The sequence below is a fragment of the Herpailurus yagouaroundi genome, unplaced genomic scaffold (genome assembly GCF_014898765.1).
Source record: "Herpailurus yagouaroundi ecotype Mexico unplaced genomic scaffold, PumYag 189, whole genome shotgun sequence".
NCBI lineage: Eukaryota > Metazoa > Chordata > Mammalia > Carnivora > Felidae > Herpailurus > Herpailurus yagouaroundi.
Genome location: NW_024412420.1, coordinates 12544139 through 12568578, shown reverse-complemented (window position 1 = coordinate 12568578; position 24440 = coordinate 12544139). Strand labels below are relative to the sequence as shown.

Below are 24440 nucleotides of genomic sequence, written 5' to 3'. Positions count from 1 at the left end.
CTCTGTATCATCCCCAGGTCTGATGACCTTGGCTTCCTTCCATGTCTTCATCCAACCCTCCATAAAGTGTCAAAGAGTACTGTGCCTTGGGGTGCCTGGGTGGCTCAGTCAGTTAAGCATCTGACTCTTGATTTCCATCTAGGTCATGATCTCATGTGAGACTGACCCCGCGTTGTGCTCTGCGCTGACAGTGTGGAGCCTGCTTGGGATTCTCTCTCTCTTCCTCTCTCTCTGCCTCTCCCCTGCTCACACTCTCTCTCAAAATAAATAAATAAACAAACATAAAAAAAAAAGAATCCTGTGCCTCCTGAGAGGACTATTTTGAAAGAATCAATGTCTAAATGAGTCTCTCTCCTTCAAATGGAGGCCATAGTTGGGGTGTTGTTTTTTTTTAATAACTTTCAACTTTGATAAATTTCAAACTCAGAAGAATATCAAAAATAGTACAAAGAACTCCCATATGCCCTTTACCCAGACTCATTCACTGTTTACATTTACCTGTTTGCTTTATCCTTCTCTATCCACATGTGTACTTATGTATTTTTTTCCCTGACCTTTTTGAAATTTGGAGACATAATGTCCCTTTAGTATTCAGTTCCTAAAAGGCATTCTCTCGCACAAATAACCTCAGCATGATGATCAAAACCCAGAAATTGAACACGGCTGCAAGACCACTATGTAACTCACAGTCCATATTCAAATTCCATCAACTTTCCCAGTAATGTCCTTTATAACTATTCCCATCCCCACCTTCCCCCACCTCCAGTCCGGGCTCTGATCCAGAATCATACATGGCATTCAGTAGTCAAGCTCTTTAGTAGGAGGCGATGGCTTTATTTCAACACTTTGCTAAAAGCAGTTTGGAAACTTTTTTGAAAAACACCAGCCTACGAAAAACAGTGAAACCATCCCACCTCCCAAGGATGAAGATCGAATACCACCGAGGACAGCAAAACAAATGTGCCGCAGACTCTGCAGGTACTTCCCATGAAGCCTTCGCCAATGTTTTGCGCCATGGAAACATTTGGAACAAGTGCAGCCACCTGATGAGGTAACTTTGGAGGGAATATCCTCAAAGACAGGCAGGACGCCTAGGGCATTTGCTTCTAAATTTGCCTCAATTCATGATAGTCAAACTGCACACCATCTTAGAGTTTCAGTTCCTGGAGAACAGAGACAGGATGATGGGCACACCCTTCTTGGTTCATTTGTTGAAGTGTCCGGCTGCTGGGGCTAAGCCCGGGCTTAGTCCCCCAAAAGGGCTATTTATACTTGCCAGAAGATGAACCTTTGCCCTCTAAGGTCAGTCACGAGGGAGGAAGGGAGGCAAACGAAGATGTACGGGGCTATCAATTCCCAACAACTCAAAACATGTGTCAGGCTGATGGAGGGTGGATAATGTCGACTTTCCACCAGGCTGTGCGGTGGTCGGCTCAACGCAGGCTCCAACTAGAACTCAAGTCAGTGATGACCAGTGTTTCTGTAGATCGTCTCCCTCGTGCTAGGTTCAAAGCCTTAGATTAGAGCCCAGTATATAATTGCTTCCCTTTCTCCCTCTCTTCCTCACATCAGTGAGGCACCAAACCTTTTCACGCATCTCACACTAATTCTTTCCTCTCCGTTCTGGTCCAGGTCCTACTTTGCTGGCCCCCTGGGCTCCAGTCTCTCTTCTATCAATTCATTCTATGTATGTACTACCACTAGATTAAATTTCCCTTTAAAAATCTCTATCTGTCTATCTATCTATCATTAATTTCTCCATGTCTATATTCGATACTCCTTAAGGTTCCACGTCCGTCTCTCACCCCATCTCTCATGGGGATCAGGTCCCCATGGCTCCTTTGGGGGAGGGGTGCCTGGCTCCAAGTCCTGCAACCCTTCCCTCTCGCCTGAGTATTGAAAGCATTTGGCATCCATGCTACTTATTTGGCACTTGGCGGATGACTCCTTAGATAATTTTTAACGTTAACACACCTACTCTTTCTTGTAAGAAAGACTGTAAACCCTTCAAGAGCAGATACCATGTTTATACTTCTTCCCATCTTGTATTTTTTTTTCCTGTCTAACTTTATTTATTTATTTTTTTCCCATCTTGTATTTAATGTAATGCTATGTATATAGTTGGAGCACTACGCCTGTTCAGTGCTGGTGATCATGGGATTTGTTTGAAAAGGATTTTTTTTTTATTTTATTTTTTAACTTTTATTTATTTTTGAGACAGAGAGAGACAGAGCATGAACCGGGGAGGAGCAGAGAGAGAGGGAGACACAGAATCCGAAACAGGCTCCAGGCTCTGAGCTGTCAGCACAGAGCCCGACGCGGGGCTCGAACTCACAGACCGTGAGATCATGACCTGAGCCGAAGTGGGACGCCCAACCGATCAAGCCACCCAGGCGCCCCTGAAAAGGATTTATAACCGAGAAATAATAACAGCCAACATGTATTGAGCACATAACCATTAGACACAATGCCATACACTTGGACTAAATCAGTTGTTTCTTCCACAACCCAGTGATCTAGGGATATTATAATCCCCGTTTTACCGATAAGGAAACCGAGGCTCAGAAAGGCTAAGGAATTTGTCCATGATCATCCACCTAGGGAGTAGAAAAGCCAGGACTCGACCCAAATGGTCTGAATCCAGAGTCCCTGCCCTGAACCACCCTGCTATGGCTGTGGAGAGGACATTCCACCCACCCCAAGACTTTAAATAATAATAATTGTGATGCTGATGATAGTAAATAATATTTTTCTAAGGAAAATAGGGTTCTGGTCTGCTCAAGCAGCTTTTCCAATGTTTAATAACTTCATTCTCACAAAGCACTTGGGGAGGAAATATAAATTCAATCCCTTTTTGTATGAGAAGATAAAATGAGCCGCAAAATAACATTCGAATTTTGCCTGGTCTTTAAAGGGCTACTTTCTTCTTTTCACTTTGTGTTTTGGCAAGGGATAGTAATGAGGAAGCCTCTAACCTCAGAACCGTCTAAGTCTACAGACCGTCTCCTGTGTTTCTGAATCCCAGGCCTGGCCAGAAATCTGTAATTTTCGGCCTCCACCGCGGCCAACGCCACTCCCCATTTCCTAGTGAGCTGGGGCTTAGGGGAGTTTGGGGAGGATGGCAGAAAAAGGGTCGGGTTGTGTCTTCTCCTAATCGAGGTCAAGTTTGGGGTTCCAATGGGGCCCAAAGTCCCCCCATGCCTCCAGAAAAGAACACACAGAAAACAGGAAACATTGTATGTGTTCAGTCTGTGTTCACAGAAGACATCTTAGCAAGGCAGACCCTATCACAGCCAGCTGATGTCACCAAGACAGGAGGGGAAGATGGAAGAAAGAAACAATGGAAGAAGAGACAAAGGGAGGGAAAATAGAGCAAAAAGTGAAGAGTAGAAATACGGTGGGGGAGGGGTGGGGAGCAAAGGGAAAAGCAGAGGACAGAAAGAGGGACAATTCGAAGCCATCATCTTTTGCCCACTTCCCTTCCCCCATCCCTACCCCCACGGGTGAAAGCCTCCCGCCCCTCCCTGTTATCCAGAGGGGGACACAGATCCTCAACCTCCGACTTCCGGTGCTGTCTCCCCGGGCCCAGAGGTTGCAAACGGGGGAGGCTTGTAAACAGTTTGCACTATTTCCCTCCGGTTTCCTCAGGAGTTGCCCTGTTCCCGGGGCCATTCCTTTCCCTGCAGCCCTCGGGGGAGCTCCATCCCCGCAGACCCCAGCCAGGCTCCAGCCTCCCCCCTCTCCCCCGTTCCCCCAGCTCTCTGGAGGGGCTCGCGTCTCCCCGATGCGCTCCGGTCTCTGTCTGAGCCATCCATCAAGGGTGGCAGGCTGAGGGAAACATGAAAAAGAGCCTATTTGGCTATTAACATCCCCTCCCGCTTTGTTGTCTCTCTCCTCCCCACTCCCCTTCCAGCCCCCCACCCCACCCCTCCCCTTCCCCTTTCGCGGGAGACAAAACCAGACTGACAGGCTGAAGACTCAAACATTAATCAAACTGCGCTCCGGAACAACCTTTCCCTCGCATTAATAAATACATTTGCGGCCCCTCATTGGACAGTTGGCCTAATTTGTTTCTTTTTTGCGGGGAGGGGGGAGCAGCCGCGCCCGCGCCCCCTGGCTCCCAGCAGCCCCGTGCAAAGCAGATGTTCCGCCGCGGACGCGGAGCTGCGCCGAGCCGCGCGCCCCGGAGGCCGCGGTTGTCATGACGACGGCCGGGCCGCCTGCTGTCGCCGAGCACGCTGTCTCGCCCGCTCAGTGATTACCTCCATCTCCGCAGCGTTCGCCATACGGCCCGGCTTCTAATCAGATCCCCTCCCCTCCCCCGCCTCCCGGCGGCCCAGCGGAGCCCACCCTCCTCCGCCCAGCGCACTGCCCCTCCAGCTCCCACAGCCTGGGGACCGGTGAGAAGGGCGGCTGGCGCATCCTTGATGGCCCCGAGGAAGGCGGAGTGGGAGAGACACCCTGCACTCGCTGCTTGGGGATGACTGGCCCCAGTTGGGAAGAGATTCTGTGCACCTGAAGCCACCTTTGGTGGCCCTGGACACCCCCCCGTCCTCCCACCCCCCCCGGCGGCGCCCCCCCCCCTAGCCCCCCCCCGGGGATGCTCTTCCCCCCCCCCCCCCCCCACTTCTTGGTTATGTTGAGGCAGGTCACCTGAGGTCCCCAAGAGAGGTAAGCCAGGCAACCCTAGTTCCCCTTCCACCTGGGCAGGACTCTTCCATTGTGATTCTGAAAATGCTAGAAATGGTTTCTTCTGCACAGACTGGGGGGTAAGATGGGCTCCTGGAGCAGAGCATTTGTCCAAGCCAGGCCCCTTGTGCTAAAACCCAGTGTTTTCTCAGACTAAGGGAGGAGTGGAGAGACACAGGTCTGGTACTCAAATGATGCAGCCTGGCCTGACTTTGGCCCGTGGTTGCTTTGACCCCCTAGCCATCCCACACACCGAATGCTTCTCATGCCCCCAGGCCGAGGGGTTTTGTTTATAGGTGATCTCACATGCACTCCCAGCAGGCAGCCTTGCAAGCGATGTACTGGGTTCTTTCTCCAGGCTTGCTAGTGGGCAAGGGGCAGTTGTAAGGCCTCAGGGCCTTGGGAACCTGGAAGTCTTGCTCCCACCCAAGTACTAACCAGGCCAGACCCTGCTTGGCTTCCGAGACCAGACTCTGGAGGTCTTTCTATGGAAAAAGGAGAATCCTTTCCTTTAGACTCTGAAGCTTCATTCCAAGACCCAAACATCCCTTTCCAAACATCTCTGGCTTCAGGAGAAACAGGGTAATAACAGAGACCACAGACAAAAGAGGACAGAGGGGCGAGGGGTGAGGCCAGCCTGGAAGCAGAGCAAAACATGTGGGAGAGTGTTGCGAGGCTGTTGGTGCCGATTCCACATTCCAGGCTAATGCACGAGCCAGGAAGTCCAAGGTGGTTGGAGCAAAAAGCAATCTGGTGTAGAGGGAGGGACCCCCTCAGAGTGATGAGGAGAAAAGTTCTCCTCCGCACCAGGAACAGCTTACATAAACACTCCCACAGCATCCAATGCCCGCCTCCTCCCATGTTTGCCTGCAGAGTCCCGGAGCAGTATCAGCCAATGAGAAGAAATGCTACTCTGGGCTCTTTCTCCCGAGTCTACTAAGAATCCTCATGTTAGAGCTGCAAGGGCCTTCCGAGATCTAAACCAATCCTTCATGTTACGGATGACAAAACAGAGACTCAGAGAGGGACCATAACTGGCCCAAGATCCCCTCCCTAGCAGATAGTGGGACCTCGCTTTGCTCTCTGCTGTGGTGGCTGCTGGTGCCCCTCCCTTTCCTCTCCCAGAGGCACTGACTGGGAAACTGGTTTCCAAGAGGCACAGGCAGAATCCCAAAAATTTCAGGCCTTTTTAGCCCGGTCGTCACTCTGTCTGCAGAAGACCTGTCACCTGAAGGCAACGCCACTGGAGTGACAGCTCCCATTGGCCCTGGCCAGCCTAAGGCCTCTCTGGGGGGGTGGGGGGGTGCGGAAGGAGCTTTGGTGGGGCCTCCGTCAGTCGATTGTCTGCAGCTCTGTCTTTGTCTGTCTGTCACTCAGAAGTGAACCGCTGGGGGGAGAGGTCACACTGGTTGGTGGAAAGGGAGAAAGAGGCCTGTCCCTGTCAGTGAGGGGTAGGGAAGAAGGCAGGAGGATGGTACAGATTCTTCAGTCTCTTCACCAACCCCACCCCCACCCCGCAACTCCTCAGCTCCCCTAGGGAATTCCAAGCTTTGCTCATTTCAGGACCAGGATAGCAACTGCCCACAAAGACCCTTCTCTTCCTGCCCTGTGAAATCTCGGGTCACCATTGGAGATCTACTCGCTTACCCTGCCGTGTCTGGAAGAAGGGGCTGCCAAGGAGTCTGACTCAAACCTCCTAGAAAGGGGGTTCATTGTGCCCCCCCATTCCACATCACCACCTCTTTGACTCCACTCCGGTGCTTGTCGGTCTCTCTGCCCTGCCTGCCTCCTCAGATTCCCCAGGCTCCCGCATCCCCCCACTGCAATCCCACACAAATCCATCCCCTGAGAGCCCCTGTTTTCAGGCTGCCCCAGCTTCTCCTGTACACTGCGCATCTCCCCAGATTGTGCGGTTTCCAGTCTCCCCTTGCTCCCCCTGCACACGAATCCACCTCCCCAGCCTCAACAGTTTTCAGGCTTCTCAGTCTCTGCCCCCCCTGTACACGAACTGTTTCCCCAGATCCTGCTGTTTCCAGGTTCCCCCATGTTTCCCCGGTATACAAATTGGCCTCCCTGGGTTCGGCAGTTTCCAGAACCCCCTTGCTCTCTCACTAGGCAGTTCCATCTCCCCAGATTCAGCTGTTTTCAGGCTCCCCTCATTTGCCCTGTACACGGATACCTCTCCCAGGTTCTGCTGTTTCCAGGCTCCCCTATTTCCCTTGTACACGGATCAGCCTCTAGCTTATGTTGATCCCAGCTGCCTAAGGGATTCAGCAGGTTTAAGGAGAGTGGAAGGAAGAGGTGAGTCAGGAAGAGGAGAAGGAGTAAGACTGCCATCAGGGAAGCTCCTTATTTCTCTTGCGACCTAGAGCCCTAAGCAGCTTGCATACAGCAGTCTCTGGGCCTCTGGCTCTACAAATAGATCCCTTGAGCCGGTCTGCCCTGGGACACCCCAATTCCTTCCTTCCTGCTGCTGCCCAGCCTCTGAGCTTTAAGTTGAGCATCCCCTGGGGGGCCCCCATCTTGGAGGGGGTGCTCATGATGCGCGCAGGAGGCAGGCAGGAACCCTCCTAAGTCCTGGGCTATCTCTCAGCCCAGCCTCCTGGTCTCTCCCCTGCTCCCCCCTGCCCCCATGCCTTCCCAGCTCCTTTTTGTCTCTTTCCTACCTGCTGCACCTCAGCTCCTCTCGGTGCATTCAGGTAGAACTTCAAGAAGACCCCAAATGCACCCCCTCAGAACAAAAGAGGTACAGACCTAGAGACCCCCACTTTTTTTTTTCTTTTAGTTGTTTTCCAGGATGGAGCGGTATTAATTTCACGTCCTGGAAATTCCTTCTGTGCCTAGACTACCATCTGGCACGCTTCTCCAGGCTTTGTAAACACTTGTTCTGTCCTTGGTGCACAAAAGCAGCCTTCCTGCCTTCTAATCCTTGTTGGGGTTTGGGCTAGAAGGGGCGGTGCGAGGCGCAGTGCTCCACAAGGTTTTCCAGGATTCTTACCTTCTCTGATTTGTTTCAGTATTGCCCCCAGTTTCTAATGGACCCTAGGGAAGTGTGTTTTGTTCTCCCTCTCCCTCCTGCACTCACATCCCCACCTACCCACCCATCAGCCTAATCCCAGCCATTCTGACTCTCCACCTGGCTGGTTCCAGCAAATATTCCGGGTTCACAGGGAACACATAGGAATGGCAGGCCCACGGAGTCCAGGAGATAGTCCTAACAGAAGAGAGATCTTTCTTCCAAGTGAAGCTCGCACCGTGGTTCAAGACCTCACTGCTTGTGCTCCCAAGACCACAGTAGCTTTAGTTTTCCCCAGCTGTCAGTGGGGTGACTCACCCCACAGCCCAGGGAGTGCAAATAAAATTACACATGCAGAGGAAACAGAATTCTTTTACCTAACATGGCAAATAGGAGTTATTCACATAAGTCTTGTTAGAAGAAATCTATGTGAGAAGCTTTATATATATTCATATATATGCTGAATATATATTCTTCTTCCTCTGTTTGAAAATAAATGCAGTGGGGGGGCACCCATTTATTAATTTCATTATTTAAAAATTTCTGTTGGAGTTGCCGTACCTGGAAACCATACAAACTACTTATACACACTTGTCAATTAACATGTAGTCTTCAAATGGATGATTTTTTTTCATTTGTTAAGGTTTATTTATTTTATTTTTATTTTTTTAATGTTTAAAAATGTTTTTATTTATTTTTGAGACAAATCCTTTTTTTTTAAGCTTTATTTACTTTTGAGAGAGAGAGAGAGAGAGACAGAGAGTGAGTGAGGGAAGAACAGAGAGAGAGGGAGACACAGATTCCGAAGCGGGCTTCAGGCTCCGAGCTGTCAGCACACAGCCCGCCGCGGGGCTCGAACCCACGAACCACCAGATCATGACTGGAGCGGCAGTAGGATGCTTAACTGACTGAGCCACCCAGGCGCCCCTCAAATGGATGAATTTTAATGTGTGTAAATCATACCTCAAACAATCTGATTGAAAACATGCAAGGAAAGATGTGAATTGGGATTTTGAGTCAAGAGCCCTATTTTTTTTTTTTTTTTTTTTTTTAATTGCCCAGGAAGGCAGTCCTTGTTGTGGCAAGTCTATTTGTAAGTGTTAGATTCCAATGTTCTGCCGAAAGCAGGGGGCAGCCGGGCAGAGAGAGGTGAGCAGGGTTTCGGGAAACCTGTCACCTGTTAGCTCTGTGACACTGAAGAAATCACCCTTTCAGCTCCCCTTCCCTCGTCTGAGGGTCTCTAGCTTGCTCTCCCACAACCACCCAATTTCCTTTTTCTACCACAGAGTATAAACTCAGTTCAGTGCCCAGAGCCCCTCAGCCCTCTTGCCCAATCTTCAGCTACCCTAAGGAGTGGGGCCGAGTCTCCAGTGTTGAAAGGGAGATCTGGTTTTCTTGACAGTGTATTTATCAGAGTCCCTGTTTTCTCAGTGCAATTGTCCCTGGTTCCTAGGGTCCCTCCCCCCATCCTTTCCATCAAGATGCTCAGGCCTCTCTCTCGTGAGATGCCCCCCAACCTCAAGCTTCTGTTCAGTTATCTAGGGATCTCTAGGAACGGACTCCAGTGCTCAGCACTGCGGGATAACTGCCGCTGGGTAGGTGGTGAAGCCCCCTAGATCTGGTTCCTGCAGGCTTTCACTGTCCCATCCCGATCACAGCCGGGTAAGAAAGAAGTGGGCCTTGTCTTACAGCACCATCTTCTGGGCAGACCTGTGAGAGGCAGCCATTCAGAGAAGGTGGAGATAATTTTTGGTCTCAGAAGTTTTCAAAATCTCATCTGCTTCCCATAACCAAGTTCTGAATTCTGGACTTTCCCAGTCATCTCTTAGGAGAGAACGTTCCAGGAGGCTCCTCCCAGCCTTTTGAACACAGGGCTGGACCCTCTGGAGTGGTAGGGATGATTCCTAACCCACCGGCCCCAAAGCGGCTGAGGCCAGTCTCTTCCAGTCATTCTGTCAGTGAAACCCTGTCTCTGCTTAATCTGCCCCATACGTCCCCAACAGACCCACCTCAGTAACCTCTGTCAGTCACTAAGGAGCTGTTGCCTGGGGGTGGGGGCCTCCATGACTTTCAGAATTTTCTTCTTTCCTCAAGTTTTTCTGGATGAGGGCTCACTGCAGCCAGGAGAATAAGATACATATTTCAATGCCTTAAAAATCAGGTGAGGTGTCTGAATAAAAAGAAAATGTGGGTCTGGTCAAACGGAATCAGGTTCTCTCTCTTTTTTTTTTTTTTCAGTATGTATGCGCGTGTATGTGTGTGTGTGTGTGTGTGTGTGTGTGTGTGTGTTTTCAGACTGGGAGTAGGTGAGGATGATAAGAGAGTACCAAACATTTAAGCTACACTGTGAATTTATTACTGCTTAACACACATTTTAGGACCTAAATATCCAAATCATTGTCCCTAACGAAGTGGTCCCTTTGGAAGCTCTGTTTTGGAATGATAACCTGGAATTATCTGAATTAATTCAAAAGCACCAACTCAAATTCCGAATCAAACTCTGAATGGAACTCTGATTTCTGCAAGCTGTTTGGTGAGATCCTCAGCCTCAGTGGGTGGCGCTGTTTTAAAAATGAGAAGTGGGTGTAGTGAAAACGATTGCCTTCTGTGAGTCATACACTGACCCTAAATTCTTGCCTCTTCAATCCACATTTCACATTGCTCAAAGAGTCTTGCTCAGAACACAGAGTTGCTATCACTTAATTGCTTGAAAAATCTTCAGTGGCTCCCTATAGCCTTCGGAATATAAGCCAGGCTCCTTGGCTCTGTGGGCAAAAAGCAACGGGCAACGGAGTCAGACCAGTATGGGCTTAAATCTCACCTCTGTGCCATGAGGCAAATTATCCAAACACTCAGGTCCCCCAGATGTAAAAAGAAGGCTAACGGTATCTGCCTTGTTTGGGTGTTTTGAGAACCATACTGTTTCTGGGGTGGACAGAATAGTAGTAAACTCAGCATGTGGTCATTACTCTTCAGCACATGGCATTCAACACTCACCTCCATCCAGGAGCCACCTGTCTAGGCAGAAGTCTCCTGTCTCAACACACCCCAGTCCTCCTCACAGAGATGCACATACCCATTCCAGCTACCTTTACCCACAAGTCTTTAGCCAAAGATTCTCTGCCTTCTGCTTTGCAGATAATATTGTTCCCTTTGTAGTGTCTCTTTCCCTGACTTCTTTCCACAGAACAAAGCGTGGTGTAACACACCATCTCCTCTGTCAATATTTACAATTTCTGCAAATTACAAATATGTAACTTTGTTCCCAGTCAGATCAGGAGCTGTGTCTTGCAATTCTTCTTAGAAGCTCCCACCACCTTCCAGCAAGGTGACCTGCTCAGAACAGTTAGCAAATGCCTGTTGAAAAGAATTCTCTCCAAACGAAAGTGAATTTATTATTATTGTTATTATTATTATTTTGCATCAGTACTGCTTTTCTTACCAAAGGGTCCACCTTGGGGAGCGCCACTCATCTACCTACAGAGGATAAAGTCCACATGTACCTCACAACGGCTCTCGTTTCTTTGGATCCTCATCTACGATATTTTCCAGTTTTAGTATTTAGTATTTATAGATGTCAAAACCATTTTCTACTTTTACCCCTCCACCCCTACCCCACTGCCAAGTCTGGAGTCTATCACTTGCAAATCAGTCTCCCTCTCTTCTTTGCCTAGTACCTGGCTCATGGCAAACACTCAAACACTTGAATGAATGAATATAATGCACGGATATTGTTAAATGAAGGAGACCCTATCTAGAGGGAAAGGGAGGCCTGTAGGTTTGTGCCAACCCTGTTTTGGGTAAAAAAATTCAACTTTGCCTACATCAGGTTCTGGAGTTAAAGGGGTATTTACTGGAAATTCAGAGGTAGGATTTCTCTCTCTCTCTCTCTAGTTTCTAAGGTAGATTGAGGGCAGAAAGTCTGAGCTTAGGCGGGTCTCTAGTTCATCCCCCGCCTGGTTGGCTCCTCCTTAGCGGATCTGGGCCTCCCAGCAAAGACATCCTCTGTTCCGCGACGGTCCAGCCAACGGGGAGCCATCCATCACTGTCTTGACGCAAGCCAATCCGACCAGCTCTGCCTTCCTGCCAGCCAATGGCCAGAAAGCTGGGGGCGCGCGTAGAGGGAACTGGAGCCACCAGCTCTGGGGGGCGTAAAGGGACCCCGAAGGCCTGGCGGTACCATGTCCCTAGCCCGGTTTAGGTGCGGCGAGTGTTCCTCCTGCGAGCAGAGCCCTGGGGCCAGTGCTTCTGTGTGCGCCCTCTTGTCTGGACCCAAGCCAGACAGTCTCGGTTTCTGACTTGCCCCGGTGCCCATTCTGCAGGAGAAAGGGAGTGCCCTGAAGTCCCCTTCCCCTTATCCACTCGAGAGACCCGCTGGGTGGCCCAAGAGGGCGAGGGGGAGGGGGAAGCAGAAAGACGGGGAGGGCCCCTGGGGGTGAGAACAGACTGGAAGACCAGGCTTCCGCGGCCGCTCCCGCCGGGAACCGCCGGCCGCCCTTCCCGAAACCCGGTCCCCGGCAGACGGCGCCCCCGCCTGCCGGGTGCTGCGCGCTCCCCTCTGCGGCGGCCGGCTCCGGCCCGGGGCAGCGCTAATGAGGCGATCTGCGGGAAAGCGGGTGCGGGCGGGCGGGCAGAGCTCTAGGCAGGCCCGCCGTTCTGGCGGCTCCCGGGGCTGCGGGCGCCAAGGGGCCCGGGGACGCAGCAGACTCTCCGTCTCGGCCCCCAGACGGGCCAGCGGACTTGAGATCCCGGGGAAGGAGTAGCTCGCCCTCCCTGCCCACACTGCCCGGCTTCCGCTGCCTTCTCAGCGCCGTCCTTTCCCCGCCGCGGGCGTGGGTCGGCTGCTTTGCTGCACCTCCCTTCCCCGTAGTCCTGTAGTCACAGCGGGCGAGGACACCTTTCCTGTCGTCTCTCTGCGTTACTATGCCCCCTCCGCTCATTCCTCTTTAACCCAGTACAGTCCCTGTGTGGCCCTAGGTCAGGGGGCGCGGGAAAGCCACCTCTCTCCAGTTCTCCTTCCCGAGCCGGGCTTTGCGGAAACTGCTGCAAACAGTTTAACTTTCAGAGCCTCGGTGTTGCCCCTCCGTAAAATGGGGATAGCATCGCATAGTCCACAGGAATTCGGTGAGGCTGTTTGTGTGAAGGGTCAGGACTTCCCATTCCAGTCCCTGCATAACTGGAATTACAGGGCCTGGGCAGGCGCGACCGGGTTGCTAGGAAGCTAATTTGCCCCTCTCGACCTTGCGGTCGTTTAGAGGCAGTGGATGGAGCCGGGCACCGGATGAGGCCGCATATTTGCCAAAGTATTCGGGGAGAAGTTCTCATTTCCCGTCGCCACACTGGCCCCTGAACTCTACAGCATTTAACTGCATATTCTTTTTTCCCTTTCAGAGTTGCCTTTTTGCATTATTTACTGGAATGGGTTATGTAGACAGTGCCTACAATGTATTTGTTTATATAACTATATCTTTATCATTTTCTCTAATTACAGAAGTAGTCATGGCCATTATAAATATCCAATCTTAGGGTGTTTTATAATGTAGGACGTGGTAACCCGCAGAGACAGCTTCTATTAACACCCAAGCCTCGCTGCTCTCTTACTGTGTGGCTGGCAGAAATTCGTGTGTCCGAGCTGGCACGGAACTCGCAGGGCGGGTCAAGCGTGCTGGTTGCTAGGGCAACGCCCTGTTGTCAGGGATAGGAGGCCCGGGAGGAACTTAGGAGAAGGGGGTTGGTCCCGCCCTGGAGGCGGAGTTAGTCAGGGGAGCAGGACCCGGAGGGAGAGCGTTTCTTGCCTTTCCCTCCAGGTGGCGCTGTAGGATCGCGGATGCGGTCCTGGGGCGGGGCTCCCTGCGGCGCCGCGTGCCGGCGAGGGGCGGGGCAGGGGCGGGGTCTCGGCGGGGCGTTTACCCGCCAGTTGCTCTTAAAAAGGTATCGAGGTCCCTGAGCTGTCCCGGGAGGGACCCTTAGGCACCGTAGAGGACTTACGTACAGAGACGCAGAAAGGGTAGGCGTCAGAGAAAGGGAAAAACGGGCGGTTCTGGGACGAAGCGAAAGAAGAGGAATCACGTCTCCTAGGAAGTCGCTCCACCTTCCCGTTTTCCTCTGGGATCCGCCCCCGCCCTTCTCTCCTCATCCTCCGGACCTGCAACGCTTCATTCACACCCTCTGGAACTCACTGGGTGCTCTGGACACACACGCATGGTGGGGGCTGGTTGATGCTTCCTCGCCGCCAGCCTCCAGGCCCAGCCATGGTACGCTTGCAGGGCTCTAGCGCCGAAGATGTATGCTAGTAATAGGAATTACGCGGTACGGGTCAAGCCAAGAAAAACGGGCGTGTTGTTGCTCAGTTTGTCTAGAGGAAGCCTTACGCCCTTCCCTTTTGGAAGCTGGGAATGGAGAAAATGACGTAAAGAATCCCCAACAGGGTCACTATGTGTGTACCATCTTTTGTATTGTTTTCCCCAAGTGTGCGCCATATCACCCATTATCACTTAAAAAAAAAATTTTTTTTAATGTTAATTTTTGAGAGAGAGACAGAGACAGAGCATGAGCAGGGGAGGGGCAGAGAGAAAGGGAGTCACAGAATCCGAAGCTCCAGGCTCTGAGCTGTCAGCACAGAGCCCAACGTGGGCTTGAACTCACAGACTGTGAGATCATGACCTGAGCTGAAATCGGACGCTCAACAGACTGAGCCACCCAGGTGCCCCAACCCATTATTTTTTACCGTGCCACACAATCATGTTTGGCTCTTCTCATCACACACACGGGGCTCCCTGGTGTTAGTGTCACACCCCCTCAGGAAGATAAATCGTCCCCTTTCCCTTGACCCACCCCCTTCCCGATCGCGACCACAGGGTTACTGCCGGGACACCCTGGCACTGGGCATCCTGAAGACGAGCCACAGGGAGTGCAGGAGCCCTTATCAGAACTTATACACACTTCTCAGGCCAGGAGAGAAGGAGACCATTGACAGGAGACAAAGCAGGTTTATTAGGGTTCTGGGGCCAAGGATGCCTAAGGTCTGAGTTAAGGCAGCTCAGCTGGTTCTCATGGCCCAAGGGGCAGGTCGGGGCAGTGAGAAGGTGTGAGTCACTTCTGAAGCCAAATCTTTGCGTCTCAGAGTCCCTGGCCGGAGACCTCAGGAGTCAGTTCTGGGAGAGCCTAGGGGGACAGAGGGGTCTCTCCTCTCCGGAGGTCTTTCAGCTTTTGCCAGGATTGGGGAAATGCCCTGGGGGCAGGGAGCCCTGAATGCACAGCCTTCATTTCAGTAATGACCATTTAATTTGTTCCTTGGCAGACTGAAGAACCTGGGGGATAGGGAATAAGGTTGAAAGAATTGAGAGGGGGACTATCAAGCGCCTTAACACTGCAGTGAGGGCCAGGTCTACGAGCCCACTTTTCCTAAGTGTCCCTGTGACCCTTCGTCACTAGGTGGCACCAGCTCATCTCCGCCAGGCTTAAGTGGGGCTAGGCCAGCAACAGAGCAGTCCAAACTGGCTGCAGCCAGCTCCCGGCCCAGGCCGGAGCCTGCCGGAGCCCTCCACCGATCGTGCCTCTGCCGCCCTGGGTGTGGCTGCAGGCCCCGTCTACCCACGGCACGCCACGCGAGCGCCCGCCCACAGTGCCACGTCTAGGCAGAGACTAGGCCCAGGCCAGACACTTCCTGTGCCCAGACACCTCAGCAAACCCCTAGCTCTGGTCTCAGCTGGCAGTGTATCCTCAACACCCCACCCCAACCCGCTGCTGATGTGGCACAGCTGGCAAAGCGGGCTGGCCCAGTGCTGTCCCGGGACACCTGCACTCAGATGCGGTCATTCTCACATCCTGCTGGGGAAAACTGCCTCGGTCCGGGACTTTGACAAATGCATTCAACTGTGCACACACAGTGGCAACACGGTGGGGACCCCAGGTATGTCCTTCAGTTCATCCCTCCAGCCATCAAGCCTCATTCCCCTCCACTGAAGTCCCTTCTTCCTGCACAGTCCCCCTCCTCTCTCGGAGACAGCCCGGCCCTGGGGTTCTCCTGTAGTCCCAGCCAGAAACTTAACCTTCCCCTCATCTCACATTCACTACCTACAGCTCCCTTGGTTTTTTTACTCAAGAATTCCATTAACTTGCCAGGTCTTCATTCTTTCCCCTTTCAGAAAAAAATAGAGGAGCCGGGCTAAAGAGCTTTCCATGCATTTGCTTTTCTGATTCTCATAGTAACTCTAAGAGGAGCGTCCTGTGATTGTGTGGGGGCCCCGAGAGGTTGGGTAACTTGCTGTGGGTCACCCAGCTTGCAGGGGGTAGGGCGGAACGTGTATCCTGGGATGACTCCCACCAGCGCCTGTGTTCTCAACTGCTCTGCTCATTGCTCTCCAACCTCTTTCTGGCCTGAGAAACTGCCATGTGGCTCCCTCTTCCCGGTAAGGTGTGAGGAGGCACCGGGAACTGGGAGGAGGGAGCCGCATGGCAGTTTGCTGGAGCAGCAAAGGCAGTAAAGGAAGGGGGCAGCACACCTGGGGCTCCACACGGGATGGCTTGGGTCCATCTCTGCCTTAGCTATCACAGCAGGAGGTAGTTAGTGCACGAGGGCAGGAAGTTCCATAAAAGCAGGATTAGTCTGGGCAGAGAGACCTGTGGGCAGACAGAATGGAGGTCAAGCAGTCGGCCTGACAAGCAGGAAGTTTGCACAGCTGTGGAACCAGTCAGGCCACAGATCCAGGAACCGGCGCCCGGCCGCACATGCATCCCAGATAGTACCATGCAGGAGACTGGGCCGGGACGGGCTGTTCCACAACCAGGTCATTCAGGGGCAAGGTGGCAAGTGGTGAGTGGAGGTGGTTAGATCCTGTCACAGATTTGAGGGTCCCTTAACAACCCCAGCAGAAACCCTGAACAGCAAGGGGTGAGGTGGTAGGAAAACTCCTATTTGCTATCCCTTCTGGATTTGGGGGCCCATAAGTCCCCAGAATGCTTCGGGGGACAAGTGACCCAGCCATCTCCAGCGTGGTTGCTTACGACCCTGGTTTATTCAGCCAACTACACCAAGCCAGATGAGGTGGGTTGCTAGTAAGGCATGCATCATTTATTAATGCCCAGCTCTGTACCATCTTGGAGACTCTGGAAACCTCCAGTGACTCTCTCTGAGAGATGGCCTGTCACTGCCTCATCTCTTCCCTCCTGCACCCCTAACATCTCAGCCTCGATAGTCCCACTGGGTCCCCCTGGGAGGCTCCCTCTGTCCCATTCCTGCCCAAGGCAGACAACGGGGGGCCTACCTGGGCCACGCTCTGTTCAGTCAGGCTGCTGTCATCTGCCTGCGGGGAAGCAGTGTCAGAGAGTGGTCAGACCAGGAGACGGCATTGGGTAAAGAAAGGGAGGTGAAGGAAGGGAAAGGGGGCTTCAGAGGAGGTGGTGGGGTGGTGCAGTGGTTAGGGGAGCCAGAACTGCACCTGTATCACCGGTGAGGGGAAGCCCCACGGCCTGCCACTTGGAAGCCAGGACCCCGGGGCCCGTCAATGGGTGTATGGGGAGCAAGGGCATGAAGGGAATAAAGATGGGAGAAAAGGTTTCATCCAGACATGAGAAGCCAAACTAGGCAGGGAGGGTCTATCTGTACCTCCACTCTCCAAACTCAAGGCCAAGGCAGCCATCTGGTGCCTTTTGGTGACTTTCTTTCTTTCCCCAGTCCATACTTGCCACTGGGGAGGATGGTGAGGTACTTGGGGATTCTAAAGGGGGGAGGGCAGGAGGAGATCGCTTGTACTAACTGCCATCTCCCCCCCCCCCCCCCCCCCCCCCCCCAGTAGTTGCTTCTGCTGGAAGAGTCTGGGTTCCTAGCATCCCGCCTGCGCCAGGAGGATGGGGGGTGGGAGGGTGGGAAGGGCAGCCTGGGGGAGATGGGAGTGAGGGGCATGCAGGAAAATTCTTACCCTAAAATTCACCTTCTGGATCACTTGCTGGGGGTCGCTCTCCAGAATCACACTACAAGAGAGAAACCGGGAGGAAAATCAATGCCATGACACTCCCCTCTGCCTCTTCTCCCTGCTAAGCCTCCTCCCTCTGACCCCCACCCCCCTTACTGCATCCTGCAGCAGCCCCCCTCCCGGGGGGTCCTCTCCCCCTGGTATTCCTCAGCCAGAACTCTCCCTTACTATGGACAGCCCTCAGCTTTGGTTCCTCTCCACATCAAACCTGGTCACACACTTGGTTGTCACTGGGCAAAAGCTTTGAAACGGGGTGAGGGCAGGCCGGTCTAGAATGGTCAGAGGGTCAAAAGCAGAGACGGAAACCCTTTGAGCTCTGAAAAGTTCTATTCGCATTCTGGGTGTAGGGAGGGATTCAGATGCGGTGAAGGAAGGGAGGCCCCTGGGGATCCCATTTTGTTTCACTCTTATTCTACGCCACAGGGTCATACTGTACACGAAAGTAGTGGAACAGATAAAATAAGAATCTGCCTTCCGTTTCGATAGACCCAGGTTTCAAGGCTTTGCTCAGTTTTGCTCAGTCTTTCACGACACAGCGGGGGCACTATGAAGCTGTTGTGAGGATGCTTCAGGGTGCAGGTGCGAGGGCTGGTCGCTGTGGGTGGGACAGAGGCAGTGGGATTGACCGAGTGCCCCACTTTACTCAATGAGGCTCCTCCAATGCAGACGTCGAGTTTTTCTTTCATACCAGTCCCAGGGAAGTGAACAGATACTTCTCGAAGAGCTTCTTCCAGGCCCTATCACTGGGGCACCTGGCAGCCCCTCACCAGAGATCCTTTCACCCATAAGACAGAAACATCCCGGGGTGCCTGGGTGGCTCAGTCCGTTAAGGGTCCGACTTTGGCTGAGGTCATGATCTCGCCGTTAGGGAGTTTGAGCCCCATGTCGGGCTCTGTGCTGACAGCTCGGAGCCTAGAGTCTGCTTCGGATTCTGTGTTTCCCTCTCTCTGCCCCTCCCCACCTCGTGCTCCGTCTCTCAAAAATAAATAAACATTAAAAAAAAAAATACAGAAACATCCCAGCCAAGGTTCCAGTCCTGGCACTGTCTCAACTGACATTCCCTGATTTTCCTTGGAGGGAAACTGAGTTCCTCAGGGGGGCTCAGAGACCTGGAGGCATATAAAGCTTACATCCTCCCTTCCAAGGGCTCTTCCAAGGCCCTGCGCTTCATTTCATATTTGTAATAGTGTGTGCATTTGTGTGTGTGTGCGCGCGCGCGCGTGTGTGTGGCTGTGCTCCTTAAAGAGGTTCCGCCAAACTGCATATACTTCCGGTCCCATGAAGCCTGGGTCTTATTCCACTCACTTTGGGGTTCTGGCAATTAGCACAAGGCCTCGCCTCAACAGGCAGTCGACAGAGAGGGAAGGAGGAGGGAAGGAGAAAGAGTCCCGCCGTACCCCATCTCCCAGAGTGTGTGTGGTGGTACAGTGTCGTGGAAAGAGCATAGTCTCTGGAACCATGCACATGGTGTTTGATCCTGGCCCTGCTGCTCCCTAGTCATGGGACCTTGGAAAGGTCCCTTGAATTTCTGAACCTCTGTTTCCTCATCTCTAAAATGGATGTTATGAAAGAGGCATGTTTTTAAGGTGATTGGTTTCTGTTATCCTTTGCCCCAGAGCCAGAATTTCCTTTTCTCCCTCAATATCAACGCCCCACCCCATGGAAATTCACTAATCAACCCTTCTCGCAAGAGCTCCCGGCTTCCCAGGAACATCCTAGCATAGCGGTAGCATAGCAGTTTATTGAACGAGAGCCCAGAGCCGTGAACTTCACCTGCCTCGCCTCATTGAGTCCCCACTGCCTATGAGGAAGGTAGTCAGTCCCCTATCCCCATCGGAAAGATGAGGAAAGGAAGACTGAGGCACAATGAGCAGTGGCCCAGGTCACGCATCTGGCTGAGGTTGGAATGGAGCTCTAAGAGCGGGAGGTATGCAGGCAGTAGGGAGCAGGATGGAGATCTTCCAGAGAGGGGCAGAGGCCTGTGCTGCCCCTTTTTTTCTGGGCACTGGAGATCAAACCATTCCCCAAACCCTGCCTTTCAACAGTCTGCCAGAGTTCAGCATCAGATGACTTTCTTGTTTGCTTGACTTTGGCTAACATTGAAATCAACCTCCATCCTCGTGAGTGGGGTGGGGGGATGGGAGCACTGGGAATATGCCGGGGTGGGGGGCAGGGAGGGAAGAGTTGGCCAGAGAGCCAACAGTGTGCTTGGTACAATCTAGTGCTGTTGATCCTCAAAGGCACCTCCTGCTGTGAGTGTCCCTGAGCAGCCCCTCTTCTCTCCGGCCCTGGTCCTCACCCGCCATCCACAATCTCGTCCAGCACCAGGAAGGCTCCGTCCATGTTCTCCAGCAACCAGCGCTTCTCCACGTTCTTCCTGAAGGCAGACAAAGCTCCTGGCTGTGAGGAGCTGCGTTTCTGCCTAGATGAGGCAGACTCTCTCTCCTTCCACCCATCCCCCCACCCCACCCCTGACAAGCACTGGGGAGGAGAACACCAAGGGCAGTGAGGGAGCGCCTAGGCAAGGGATTCCTGAGCAGAGGACAGGTCTGCTTCCTCAGGCCTCCTCTGCCCGACCTCCCACACGCGGGGCATTGACATTACACCCCCCCGAGTGACCCCTAATGCATTTCATGGCTAGGTTAGATGTCACAGCCATACTATACTTGATTGTCTCGACTGTGGACATTTATGGTTGGATTATCCTGGTTTGATTTACCCAAGCCATGTTCACTGGGATAGATACCAGGTAACTGAATGGGGAGGCAGTGGAAACCACCCTGGACTTCAAGGAAACAAAACAAAACAAAACAAAACAAAACGGAATTTGGGTCTCTGTTCTAATGTAAACAGATTGCAACCTCAGGCAAATCACCCAGCTTCTCTGGACCTCATTTTCTGGCCAAACCCTCCGGTGGCTCTGCTCTAGGTGATACCGCAGTGGTCCCGGGAAGGGCAGGGGCCTCGAGGCGGATGCTCTGGCTCCAGTCTTAGTCTTTTGGGGACTTCAGGAGGAAAGCAGAGGAAGGGCCCTGCCTCTGTGATCTATCAAGGCCTGGGGGATGAAGGCCTTGGAGGGCAGAGGACCTCACTCACCTTAACACGTGGTTCAGGGACTCAAACAGGCAGGTGAGGACAGACATGAGCATCAGCTGAGGATGGGTGGAGACGGGAGGAGGAAAACACAAGAGCTTGAGGTCGAGAAGGCCAAACGGAGAATCCAGGGCCTACCTGTGTGGGCAGCTGTCCCTTTCCAGAGAGGACAGGGCTGGAGACTGAGTGCAGCTGGACCTCAGGCGTGCGTGCCTCCCTGGCATGGGCTGAGAAGCACTGGAGTGCCCCACTGTGGGACACTGAGTGTACCCTTCCCCAGTGGTATTTTAAGGAAGAAGCAAAGACTCCCTGCAGAGGACTTCACTTCTGGTTCCCAAGGACACTAAGAGGCACCGTGGATATGAACCATCCCAGAAGGAGCCACTTCTGGCTGCTCCCCATCCCCCAGAGCCTAGAAGGAGGGGTACCAATGAGGAGCCTTCAGAACCCAGCTTCTACCCCGGAGCCCGAGCCGTAGACAGACCCTCCCCATCACCCCAACCTCCTGAATTCACCTCATTCTCGTGCGAGGAGCCCACCACATACAGGAAGAGGTCAATGCTGCTCTTGTAGACGATGGTCATGCCCCCGAAAAATGCAATCTCACCTAGAAGTGGAGGGGGCTTTCAGGTCTGGCCACCTCTGCCGGGTCCCTCCTCCTGATCTCCAGCTCTGCCGGTCTCCCCCTTTTTCCTCCTCTTTCCAAGGAACCCTTGACAAGACTAGCGCAAGGGACACTACCACTGGGCTGCTGTGTGTCCTTTCCTCCAGGCTCTACTCTATTTCTAGAGACCACCTCATTCTGAGGAGTCAACAAACCCAGTGCAGGGTTGACTTCCGCCCCCCGCCCCCCACCCCCACTATGTGCAATGCCTTGTGGGGACATACAATGCCACTGGCCTCTTCGGCCGAGAGAGAGGTCTTGCCGTGTTGGGGGGTGGGGTGGGGGGTAGAGTGGGATCGGGAGTGAAGGTTCCCTACAGGAAGGGAGAGAATAACAGCTGGGAAGGAGAGGAAAAAGAACCTCTGAGAAAAAGGGGATGGCCTGTGGGTACGTATGGCTGGTAGGGACAGATGTGTCCAGATGGAGAGGACGGTGAAGTGCATCTGAGAGTTCTGAGCAAGGAAGAGGCAGACACTTACTGTCAGTTCGGCTGGTCTTGCTGAAGACGTTTTTCTCAAAGGCCATCTGCTCCTTCAAGGAGGGGAATGTATCATCATAATACTACGAGAAAGGGAAGGAGAAGGGGTGACAGGTTTCCACAGAGCCTGGATCCCCCCTGGACGGGCGGCAGAGAATGTAGGTGCTGGCCAACCAGAGCCCCATCTCCTCTGTTTGTTGCCCTTTAGGCCGTATGCTCGCTGTTTCCCCATAGACACAAATTTTAAGCAAAGAACGTCGTAAGAAGTAGAGGAATTTTAAGCCCTGCCTTTCGGAGCCCTCTCCTGATTTCCTGGCGGCTTTTGGCCATTTGGCAGATGTGCTGTGCGCTAAGGACTGGGGTGGCCACTAGGTCCCACCGTTTCTACAGGAAGCGGAGTCTGCAGGAAAGATGGCAGAGCCAGGGGGCCCTTGTGACAACCATCACCGTCATGACAGCTACTTTATTATCCCCATTTTGTTGATGGGGAAGTTGAGGCATGAAGAAATCAGATGATCTCCCCCAACATCTCCTAGTTGTAAGGGGCAGAGCCAAGCAGGGTCTGACTGTAGACAGGGGAAGGCTAAGTATTTAAGGGAACGTTCCCAGCACCCACCAGCTAACTAAATCAATGCTTTCGTGTTTGGCTTTGGTGAGCCCGTTTCTCTGACTCAGTTTCTTAATCTGAACAGGGATGGGTCCCGCTGGGAGGAGGCCCTAGAGCCTAGGCATTGCTGATCCACATCTGATCATCTGCTGGAGCACAGTGTGGTCGGCTGAGCTTTCAGCGTTCTGGATGTGGATTTTGCCACTTGGTAGTCCCCTCTGCAGGCATCTTAGTCGCCTCCCTGCTGGCCACTGCTGTGGCGAGCAAGCTCATTTGAATACCAGGAAGACAAAAAGTTTCAGTCCCAAACAAACAAACAAACAAACAAACAAACAAACAAACAAACCTAGAAGGCATTTCGTAGCTAGTTTAGGTGCCATAGCCCTGCTGTAGCTGATTGTGTTGACGACAGACATTAATTTTCTGGATTATCCTAGTTCAGTTCCCCCAGGCCGCGGAGGACAGATACTGGACAACTGGATGGTTGGTGTAGTGAAAATCACCCTCCCGAGCTTCAGGTCGGAATACCTGAGTTCAGATCTGTGTTCTGATAGTGGTACTTGTGACCTCAGGCAACTCATTTAGCTGTCTAGACCACATTGTCTTCATTTATGAAACGAAAAAGTTGGGTCGTCTGGTCTCTAAGATCTCTAAGCTACGTTCTCAGACTTCTCCGACTAAATCCTCAGTGTTTACCAAACTGTAGGAGAAAAGTGGAGGTTGCCTCTTTAGAGTTGGGGACTAAGACTCCTCGGCTCCAAGCTCAACACTCCACTGACCTCTCAGGAGGTCCCTTCCATGCCCAAGGTCCAGCTGGCCAGTGGAAAGAATGGTAAGAAGACATTTCAGGGAATGTGAGTGGAAAGAGGGTACTTCAGGGGCCAGCAGTCTGACAAGGCAGGAGGATGCACAGAATGATCTTTGGAGGGGGGTCTAAGCCCGGCTGCTCTGAATCACAGAGCCCACAGTGGGGATCTCCTGAGAGGGGAGTCAGCTGGGATGGGGACTTCTATTTTGGGGGCTGGAGCACCGTGTGTTCAGGGGCCTTCTGGTGAGGGTGGGAGGTTACCTTGGCTAGGAGGCGGTGTCCGTCATTATCTAGGATGAAAACAGCCTTGACGGTGTAGAGGGAAGGTTCCTGCAACTGACACCAGGGGAGAGCTCCGTTGGCTCCTGACTCAAGGCAGACACCCTGCCATTGGCTCTATGGCATCTGCTGGCCCCAGGGGTCCATCCTCAGGCTCCAGCGACCCCAAAGGTCCACAGCTGGTTCTGGCCCAACCCTGTGCTACCCGGGCCAACTCCAGCGCCTGCTCCACTCCCAGGCAGATGTTCCACTGCAGGCCCCGGGTGGGCGCTGTGCCCATTGGGTGCAGAAGGTCCGTCCGGGCCCAAGTTCTGTCATGCACTGACTGCTCCAGAGCCCGAGTCGGAGTGTATCACAGAACCTGGGCCGGGGGGACAGCGGCGCCGAGCCTCCTCCTTCCAGCGAACCCCGGGCCGAGGCTGGACCCGCGCTCTCAGCGCGCCCCCAGCCCCCTGGCCCGGGGAGGGGGGCTCCAGAAGCACGCACGTCAGCCGACGGGTCGTGGGACCTGGAGTCCCGGGCCGCCCCGCCACTCCTCACCCCTCCCGGCGGAACCTCGGGCCACCCCACCCCCAAGCCGTGCACATCACCTCTCCGAACTGATCCAGAACTTCACCCCACGCGCGCTCAAGCCGGGCCTCCTCGCGGGTCCGCGCCCGTAGAACTTTTTATCCCCTGCCCTGGCCCGGGACCCCTCCCCGGGCGGGGGCCCCAAGTTCCCGGGCGCGGGGGCGCGGGCCGTGAGTTGGCGGACCCCCCCCCCCAGCCCAGCTCCCGCCGCCCGGGACCCCGGCGCCCGCCCGCTCCGTACCCGCAGCCCCGCCGGCTCCCC

At 53.3% G+C, this 24440-nt stretch overlaps 1 protein-coding gene across 1 annotated transcript; it reads right to left on the bottom strand.

The window, feature by feature from the left end:
• Positions 1-14674: 14674 nt before the first annotated feature.
• On the bottom strand, positions 14675-24440 carry COPZ2 (coat protein complex I subunit zeta 2; the record flags this gene model as incomplete). The annotated part of the gene is made up of 9 exons (XM_040497892.1): positions 14675-15015; positions 16972-17010; positions 17626-17677; positions 19979-20056; positions 20776-20831; positions 21288-21379; positions 21916-21997; positions 23591-23665; positions 24420-24440. Coding segments are annotated over 9 exons (543 nt in total), but the record flags the coding sequence as incomplete, so codon positions are not given.